Below are 10,367 nucleotides of genomic sequence, written 5' to 3'. Positions count from 1 at the left end.
TATCAGTTACTGTTCTGTCAGGTATATATTCAATTAAATCAGAATAATGCTTTGATTGCTGGATTGTTTAACTACTTGTGTTCTGCATTTTGTATCATTAAATAAAAACAGTTTTGTGATGAGCTGTAAATAAATAAAAAAAAAACAGGACAGAGCAAATATGAGCATTTTGCAGAATGATACTTTTGCAGTATCATTCCTGTGTATCTTAGCAACAGCGATTATTCGGTAGCATTAACTTCTTTTGTGAACATATTGCACAAGTGCAGATGTGCACATAAATGAAAGTAATATTGAGTCCACTCAGAGTGACCTGAACTTCTCAAGAGGGGAGGGGCTTCAGTACCATGCTACTCACTTTCTGAGAAACTGAAACTGAAGAGCTGAACAAAGCCTACTTAACCTGTCCTCCTCGCACATCGTGTACTTCTTTCTTATTCTCACCATGAAGCTTCTTGGAGCTCTGATCCTGGTATTGAGTTTGTCCACAGGTAAGAGCAGTTTATGATTGGTTTGTCTTGTTCTTTACCAGATAATCAGATACTCACTGGTCATTTCAGCTCTTCTATTTTTATACTAAACTGTAAGAGACATGAAACTGAAGAGAGGTTCAGATCACCTTGAAAAGCACATCTGAACCACAATTCTTCTGTGATGTGAAAAAAAAAGAAAGAATAAATTTTTAAAAATGGATGACTTTGTAACTTTTGTACTATTAAAAGTTTGATTTAAAATACACTATAGTCATGTGCAGATGCAAAACTATTTAAAAATGCCTTTATAAATCAAATTATGGAGCTCACTGTATTTTGTAATAGAAACGGCAGATCCTGAAGGCCCTTTTACATATGACACGGCATGCCCAGCGCTGCGCTCTAAAAACACATTCATTTCTATTGCTTGCACCACAAAGGGCTATTTACCTGCATATACTCTATAGATCTGCAGGGTATTATTTTATCTAATCTGGGTTATTATTGTTGGGTTGTTATTATTGTCTTTGGGATTTTTAAAAAATAAAACTCCTGGTCCAGTTCTATTTTCTTTCTCTCTCTCTCTTTTAATTTCCTGGTGCATTCTCTGAGCTGTGGTACCACGAACTTTATGAGAAGCCTTTTCTCTGAATGAAAAAAAGCTTTTCTGGATCTCATTAAGACATCTGCAGTCTAATGGATGATGCTTTGTATTTGGAGAATCTTCATCTATGAATGACAGCTTTCTTTGTTTCTCTGCAGCATGTGGATTAAAATGCTATGTATGTGCACTCTCTGACCCTCACTCCTGCACTGATGTCTTAACTTGTCCTGCTGGTATGGACCGATGTTTCAGCCTTACTACAAGCGGTAAGTTGTTCTGCAGTGTATTAAGAAGTGTTTAAAGCTGTAAATCATACATTTTATGAGCTGAAACGGAGGTTTTACCATCATGTCTTACAGGTACCGTCATTAAGGGCTGCCAGTTCACTAGCTTGTGTGTCAGTCCTATGAGCTGCTGTGAAGGGAACTTGTGCAACAGTGCTATCCCAACTGGTCCCAGTGCTATGCTCCTGCTGGTGTCTTCAGCCATAATCACCATCTTCCTCTGAAGCTCTGGAACAACTACATCTTAATCATGTTTTACTTTGTTCTTCACCAAAATCTACAATCCATGAATAACTTCTAAAAAACTAACAATGTAAAAGATGTTATTTACTGTACTGTTGGTTATATTTTCAGTATAATCAGAATAATGCTTTGATTTGTTTAATTAAATCGAAAACAGATTTGTTGTTGCTGTAAATTTAAAATAAAAAAACAGGACAGATAAAATATGAGCATTTCTTATAATTCATGTGGCTGGTTGATAAGGATGGACAAAGCTCACTTTAAGATTTTCAAACTCCATAATGTTTGGGACAAAGATGAAATTTTTGTAGTTTTACCACAGTTTTCATTTAAATCAGTCAATATGTGACTGAAGTGCAGGCATCCAGTTTTCTCTGAAGGAGGCAGGACTATCATTGTCAAAGTCGAGGTACCTGATTGTCAAGAGATATTTTCAGGAATACAGTACATACACTGAGAATTTACAACAAAGTGCAAACAACTAGTTACACTTAAGAAAAGGAAGGTCGAATTAGACTTTGCCAAAAAAAACATCTAAAGGAGTCTGCACAGTCTGAAAAATTCTTATGCAGATGAAACCAAAGTGAACTCATACAAGAATGATGAGAAGAGAGAAGTTTGGAGAAGATAAATGTTTCATAATGTAAAACACATCATCTGTCAAACATGGTGGAGGAAATATTACAGCTTTTATGGCTACCAGTGGATCCAGGTCACCAATTCTTATTCATGGTGTGATTGCTAAAAGAAGCAGCAGGATGAATTCTGAAGTGTGCAGTGCTGCACTCAGATTCAGGCAAGTTCTTGTCAGCTTTTTGAATGTTGGTTTAATTTGATGTTTTTGATTTATATTTAAGTCCTTGAGGTTAAGTAGTTTATTTTCTATTATACCAAAGTTGCGGTTATAGTTTATAGTTTTTCAGATTCCCCTTGTGTCTTCTACCCCTGTGTTTCAAGTTTCCCTCACCCTTCATGTGTTTCATGTTTGTGTGTCTTATGTTATCAAGTTCGTGTTGTCATCTCTGCATTCCATGCTGTTTCCTGTTTTATTGTGAAAGTCCTTGTTCTGTGTGCAGTGTGTCCAGTTTTGCTTCCCCTTGTCTCGTTAGGTCTGATTTGTCCCAGCTTTGTTCCCACCTGTTCCCCATCCCCTCATTATCTCTCTGTGTATTTAAGTCCTCTGTCCTCTTTTGTTCAGCATCAGGCTGTCTGTTGTCTTACGGTTCCATGTTCCCGGTGTCGGTGTATCCATGCAGCGGTTCATGTTTTGGGTTTTTTATGTTTAGTTTCCCCAGTTTAGGTTATTGTTTATTCTCGTCTTTGTTTGCCTTATGCATTACTTTGTATTTCTTCATCAGCGCATTAAACGGCTCACTTTTTCTTAATACTCAGGTTTTGGTTCCACGTTCCTTTGTGTCTGCATTTTGGGTCCACTCTTCACAAATGTTTACAGTCTGCTTTGGCAAACTGTGACACTTGCTTCATCCAAGTATTAAAAATCATGCCAGTTCGTCCAGTTAATTTTGAAAAGTATTACATGTGGAATATGTGCTAGTGATGGGTCGGTCGCGAACGAAATGGCTCTTAGAGCCGGATCTTTGAAGTGAACGATGCGAGCCGGCTCCTTATTGGGAGCTGTGGGTTTTTTGTTTTGTTTTTTTCCTTTCTCTTGCCCTCTCTTTCACTTTTTTCGCTTCACGCTGCAAGTCACCCTTGTGTTTGCGCTGAGCAGAGATGGCGAGCAGAGATGGCAAACAGAGCCTTGTGTTTGCACCCCTCTGCTCAGCGCTGAGCTGAGGGGGCAGGGCAGTAGTTACACTCGCAACAGCAGTAGCACACAACAAGAACAGGAGGGAGAGGGAAAGAAAGACAGCCGGGAGCAACAACAAGAGTCAACACAGTCACATTGGAAAGGTACAGTAAAGAAAATGAGTGACATCAAGAAATGTAGCAAAGTCTGGAGCCATTTCAATCTTACTGACAAAACAAAGGCAGAGTGTAGAGTCTACAAGAAAAGGATATCATATAGAGCTGGCTCCACAAACAACATGCACAGGCACCTAAGAACTGTCCACCCATCAGTGCAATGGGAAGATAAAACACAGTCAGTTGAGTGTGATATTAATATTTCTAAATGCCAACCTTTCCCGTAATTAAAGATCTTGGTGTTCTTTTTTCCCCCTTTTTTTTTCCATATTTTAATTTATATTTTATTGTGTTGTGGTTTGCAGTGTTTTTTGTTGTTTCACTTTAAATTTGTTTAAAAGGAAAAAGCTGAAAATTTAAGTAGTTAAAAGTTGAAATGTATGAAATGTAAATAGTTGGTTTTTGTACTTTATAATTTATTTATTACATTTTATGTGGAGTGAATAAATAAAAGTATATTTACAGTGGCCCCTAGAGACAAAGCACGTACAAACTCCAAAACACAACGGAAGTGCTCCAGGATGCTAGGGGCCGTGTTGAGCTTTTGTTACCTAGTGGCTACACAAGCCAGGAAGTACCAACATTCGGATTGGGTGTGTGGTAGTAACAGGTAAATTAAGTTGTTTTTTTTTTATTATTATGTATTAATACAAAAACAATAGACAATTTAAGTGATCTAGGTAGCTCTGTTTTGGAAGTTCAGTTAACGCTAGAAATGTGTTTTGGAGTTTACGCGTTTCGTCTCTAGGGGCCCCCATAAATATTTATATATAAACATACATAAAGAAAACCACGTTTTTTTACGTTAGTAATTCCTTTTGTGCATAATTTTATATTGTTGTCCATAATTAATTCATTAAATCAACAAAACAACCTGATGAGCCGATTGGGAGCCGAAAGAGCCGGCTCTTTTTAGTGAGCCGAGCCGAAAGAGCCGGTTCTCTAAAAAGAGCCGGAAATCCCATCACTAATATGTGCACTGTGCTTCACCAAAGTCTTTATACAGGAAGGTCTCTCCACCAGGCAGAAACTTTAGAATGCCTCAAGGTACTTATGTGGGCAGTCAATGCATCTACATTTGTCACATTTCACCTCTAAAATAAGGGTTTTAAACTCTTCTCTGAAAGACTGTTTGCAGTCTCTCTCCTATATTGTCTTGGGTTTCATCTAATCATGTTCTTCTCAGTTCTGTGCTCTAGCACTATCAAGGGGTTTTTCTCTGCAACAACACATCAAATCAGCTATCAAGGAAACCATTCAATAGAGTCTTAAACTGGCATGGCTCCATGTCAGTATTAGTGAGTCCAAGGGCGTAGATTTGGTTTTGGCATTGGTGGGGACGGATGATTCAACCACTGAACCCTGCCCTGTTTCTTTTTTTTTCCCTTTTTGTCTTTGCTTCTTGATTTTAAAAAAAAGGAGAAATATACTTGCCTACATATGCTATTCTGCGTGCTTTTAAACCATTTAAAATTACAGTTCATAGTTTTATATGTGAATTATATAATGTTAAATTACTATTAAACAAATGACTGACTAAGTATTTTAGGCTTTAGTTTACTCTAGCTATATTCCATATAAATCAGGTATCATACAAACATAAAAAATAGCTTCAAATACAGTCATGACAATAAAAGAATATGACTTTAAGAACTTAACAACATTACTTCAGTTAAACTACACCAACATCTGTTATATTTTGGCACTAAGGAAACACTGAATGACCTGGTGGTTTTTGTCCATAAAACTACTCATCTAAGATTACCACAAAGTAAAAGATCTCTCAGCAAAATTATGCAACAGTTTAGGCACACAATTGCCCCGATCAAGTCAGTGAGCTGGGATTTTTTATTCAAAACATGAACTACTGTTACAGCAACAGACATGGACTACTGGTGTCCCACACAACAACTCAATGTCCACTATGTGAAGGAGCCAAACACATGCCTGCTCCTCTCGTTAACTGAGATAAACTGCTGCCATATTTGTTTTACATCTATACTGTCCAGTCTCTCCTGGTGGACATGGCATACAGCAGCATTGTTTAATCTCATTTGAGTCATTGTTAACCTTAGCCATCTTTTTAGTCTTCTGAGAGCACTGAAGCTTCTTTCGGCCTCAGTACATGCGTTTTATCCTCAGATTAAAATTATTATTCTGTGCTTGATGTGCCTCAGCTTTGGCCCTGGCTCTTCCCCTCTGACTGCACTAGGACATATTGCCACCTGATAAAATAACACATTGATTCGTGCCATATAAAAAGTGAGACATGTCAATTCAGATTCTTTGTCAAATATACACTAATGAATCAATTTACATCAGCAGCCTAACAATTGTTATGATAATAAATACTAGTTAATCTATAGCACCAAATCATCAGTCAGTCACCCGTGACCTCGCCTCTTCACCTCTGTCAGAGCTACAACATGGCAGAGCTGCCTCTGTCACCTGATAAATAACAGTGAGACATTCCAAATACATGCAGTCACACATGTGCTTCAAATACAGTAATGAACCTTTCTTAAATAGATAACTATCATATCTGATATCATATCTCACAGTACAATAATATTGAATGGGTTGCATTGTTGTATTTTGTCATGTTTCTCAGGTCTTTGTCTGAATTTCTACGAACATTATTGCTAAGGATTGTCTTATTGCATTGGAGTCACACTGGGTTAAATATGTACACTTGAGTTTTAAGGGGTATTTATTATTTTCTTCTTTTTTTGGGGTTGTATGGAAGCCCCAAACGCAATTTCATTGTTCTTGACAATGACAATAAATAAATACTACTACTACAACCAACAAGTCATCATCCAATTTCACCTGTGATCTTGTATCACCATTGCTCTCTATCACCTGACAAATAGGACATACGTGACAATAAGAATAAAATGTGCACCTGCTTCAGTGTTTCTGTCAATTTGTGCAGATCTTGACTCATCAGTAATGTTTGTAGGCTGAGTGCATTTTTAAAACAATTTGTGCAAACTGCACTCCAAGGTGGACTGAATGAGACGTTGACAGATCGTTTTTTTCTTTTTATCGGGTTTGTTTTTCTTTACTCGAAGAGATTAAATTATTGGTGGAGACATGTTTTTTCCGTCCATGCCAAATCTACGCCCTTGAGTGAGTCAACTTCGCGGATAAAGGCAGGCCTTGCAAATCCAGACCCGTCCAAAAATGCCTCTCTGCCCCCTCAATTGAATGCTATACTGATGCTCTTTTGTGTTATAAATACAATTAATTCCTAAAGTCTGACAATAAATGTCTTAAACATCCACACTGGCAATAAGTCAGTGCAGTTACAACTCAAGTTAATTATTCTGCTATTTTAAGTATTAAAAATTATGCTAGTTTGTCCAATTAAGTTAAGCCTCTGAAAAGGTGAAATTGGAGCTGTTTGGAAATGACACAAACTGTTTTTGTTAAAAATAAATAAATAAATAAATAAAAGACAGCTCCTACTGTATTTGTACACTTCTTTGGGTGTCACAAGGCTTTTCAAAAAAAGAAGAACATATATGTTTAAAGATTGCCTACCTTCACATTGTACTAAGAATTTGTTCATCATAGATGTATACAGGAAACTTTCACTTTAGTGGTCACAGTTGTGTTGTATTTATCTCATGGGTGTACAACAGCTGTGTGAGGCTATCATGTCAACAATCTCTGAGGAATGTTTCAAGCACTTTGTTGAATTGATGCCATCATAGAATTAAGGCACTTCTGGTGATGAAATGAGGTCCAACCAAGTAGAAGCAAGCTATTCTTAATGAAGTGATCATTTGGTAGCATTAACTTACAGTGGGGCAAAAAAGTATTTAGTCAGCCACCGATTGTGCAAGTTCCCCCACTTAAAATGATGACAGAGGTCAGTAATTTGCACCAGAGGTACACTTCAACTGTGAGAGACAGAATGTGAAAAAAAAAATCCATGAATTCACATGGTAGGATTTGTAAAGAATTTATTCGTAAATCAGGGTGGAAAATAAGTATTTGGTCACCTCAAACAAGGAAAATCTCTGGCTCTCACAGACCTGTAACGTCTTCTGTAAGAAGCTTTTCTGTCCCCCACTCGTTACCTGTATGAATGGCACCTGTTTGAACTCATCATCTGTATAAAAGACACCTGTCCACAGCCTCAAACAGTCAGACTCCAAACTCCGCCATGGCCAAGACCAAAGAGCTTTCGAAGGACACCAGGAAAAGTATTGTAGACCTGCACCAGACTGGGAAGAGTGAATCTACAATAGGCAAGCAGCTTGGTGTGAAAAAAATCAACTGTGGGAGCAATCATCAGAAAATGGAAGACATACAAGACCACTGATAATCTCCCTCGATCTGGGGCTCCACGCAAGATCTCATCCCGTGGGGTCAAAATGATCATGAGAACGGTGAGCAAAGATCCCAGAACCACACGGGGGGACCTGGTGAATGACCTGCAGAGAGCTGGGACCAAAGTAACAAAGGTCACCATCAGTAACACACTACAACGGCAGGGAATCAAATCCCGCAGTGCCAGACGTGTTCCGCTGCTGAAGCCAGTGCATGTCCAGGCCCGTCTGAAGTTTGCCAGAGAGCACATGGATGATACAGCAGAGGATTGGGAGAATATCATGTGGTCAGATGAAACCAAAGTAGAACTTTTTGGTATAAACTCAACTCGTCATGTTTGGAGGAAGAAGAATACTGAGTTGCATCCCAAGAACACCATACCTACTGTGAAGCATGGGGGTGGAAACATCATGCTATGGGGCTGTTTTTCTGCCAAGGGGACAGGACGACTGATCCGTGTTAAGGACAGAATGAATGGGGCCATGTATCGTGAGATTTTGAGCCAAAACCTCCTTCCATCAGTGAGAACTTTGAAGATGAAACGAGGCTGGGTCTTCCAACATGACAATGATCCAAAACACACCGCCCGGGCAACAAAGGAGTGGCTCCGTAAGAAGCATTTGAAAGTCCTGGAGTGGCCTAGCCAGTCTCCAGACCTCAACCCCATAGAAAATCTGTGGCGGGAGTTGAAAGTCCGTGTTGCTCGGCGACAGCCCCAAAACATCACTGCTCTCGAGAAGATCTGCATGGAGGAATGGGCCAAAATACCAGCTACTGTGTGTGCAAACCTGGTAAAGACCTATAGTAAACGTTTGACCTCTGTTATTGCCAACAAAGGTTATGTTACAAAGTATTGAGTTGTATTTTTGTTATTGACCAAATACCTATTTTCCACCCTGATTTACAAATAAATTCTTTACAAATCCTACCATGTGGATTCATGGATTTTTTTTTCACATTCTGTCTCTCACAGTTGAAGTGTACCTCTGGTGCAAATTACTGACCTCTGTCATCATTTTAGGTGGGGGAACTTGCACAATCGGTGGCTGACTAAATACTTTTTTGCCCCACTGTATTTTCTAAACATATTGCGCAGTGTTGCATCAACACAAAGTTAAATTACCCCCTCAACGGGGGGAGGGTGTTCAGTACCGTTCTACTCACTTTCTGAGGAATTGAAACTGAAGAGCTGAACAAAGCCTATTTCACTTTCTGTCCTGACACATCGTGTACTTCTTTCTTACTTTTCACCATGAAACCTTTTGGAGCTCTGATCCTGGTTTTTGTCCACTTATGAGCTTATGATTCATTTGTCTTGTTCTTTAGATAATCAGATAATCACTGGTCCTTTCAGCTCTTCCATTTTTAGACCAAACTGTAAGAGACATGATCACCTTGAAAAGCACATCTGAACCACAATCATTCTGTGATGGAAAAAAAAAAGCATAACTCTTAAAAAATTAGGTGAATATGTAAGATGTTTTTCCATTGACAGTTTGATTTAAAATACACTATAGTCATGTACAGATGCAAAACTAATTTTAAAATTGCCTTTTTAAATAAATATATCAAATTATGGAGCTCTCAGTATTTTGCAATAGAAATGGCAGATCCTGAAGGCCCACAGCCCATAGTACGTGCAGCACTGCGCTCTGAAACGAATTCATTTCAATTGCTTGCACCTTGCAATAAGGTTTCACTTTTCTTTTTGTTGAACTTGAAATTGAATCTTAACAAAAAAGCTATTTACCTGCATATACTCTATAGATCTGCAGGGTATTATTTTATCTAATCTGGTTCTTGTTGATTTGTTTCTTTATTAATATAAGTCCTGGTCCTTTGCCTTTTCTTTTCTTTTTTTCATTTTCTGGTGCATTCTCTGAGCTGTGGTACCACAAACTTTATGAGAAACCTTTTCTCTGAATGAAAAAAAGCTTTTCTGGATCTCATTAAGACATCTGCAGTCTAATGGATGATGCTTTGTATTTGGAGAATCTCCATCCATGTATGACAGCTGTCTTTGTTTCTCTGCAGCATGTGGATTAAAATGCTACGTATGTGCACTCTCTGACCCTCACTCCTGCTCTGATGTCTTAACTTGTCCTGCTGGTATGGACCGATGTTTCAGCCTTACTACAAGCGGTAAGTTGTTCTGCAGTGTATTAACAAGTGTTTAAAGCTGTAAATCATACATTTTATGAGCATAGTATTAGTTAAACTGAGGTTTTCCCATTATGTGTTACAGGTACCGTCACTAAGAGCTGCATAAACAGTGTCTCATGTGTCAGTCCTATGAGGTGCTGTGAAGGGAACTTGTGCAACAGTGCTATACCAACTGGTCCCAGTGCTATGCTCCTGCTGGTGTATTCAGCCATAATCACCATCTTCCTCTGAAGCTCTGGAACAACTACATCTTAATCATGTTTTACGTTGTTCTTAACTAAAAATTACAACCCAGGAATAGTTAACAACTGGTTGATAAGGATGGGCAAAGTT

General features: G+C 38.4%; 1 protein-coding gene across 1 annotated transcript; it reads left to right on the top strand.

The window, feature by feature from the left end:
- Positions 1 to 353: 353 nt before the first annotated feature.
- On the top strand, positions 354 to 2,995 carry LOC309718751 (uncharacterized protein). Its single transcript, XM_082554283.1, has 3 exons — positions 354 to 491; positions 1,236 to 1,343; positions 1,437 to 2,995. Exons 1-3 carry the CDS (start codon positions 446 to 448, stop codon positions 1,583 to 1,585), a joined length of 303 nt encoding a protein of 100 aa, XP_082410409.1. The 5' UTR covers positions 354 to 445; the 3' UTR covers positions 1,586 to 2,995.
- Positions 2,996 to 10,367: the final 7,372 nt, after the last annotated feature.

Source organism: Aulonocara stuartgranti, assembly GCF_965226115.1.
Source record: "Aulonocara stuartgranti genome assembly, chromosome: 12".
Taxonomy (NCBI): Eukaryota; Metazoa; Chordata; class Actinopteri; order Cichliformes; family Cichlidae; genus Aulonocara; species Aulonocara stuartgranti.
The sequence above is the reverse complement of the archived record's forward strand: the minus strand, read 5'-3'. Positions and strand labels throughout refer to the sequence as shown.

What these genes read in the sequence shown, in the direction of transcription:
- LOC309718751 (XM_082554283.1), top strand. Translation starts at nt 446, where the DNA reads ATGAAGCTTCTTGGAGCTCTGATCCTGGTATTGAGTTTGTCCACAG. An exon ending in GGTATTGAGTTTGTCCACAG is followed by an intron (nt 492 to 1,235) that starts GTAAGAGCAGTT and finishes GTTTCTCTGCAG; the next exon opens with CATGTGGATTAAAATGCTAT. An exon ending in TTTCAGCCTTACTACAAGCG is followed by an intron (nt 1,344 to 1,436) that starts GTAAGTTGTTCT and finishes CATGTCTTACAG; the next exon opens with GTACCGTCATTAAGGGCTGC.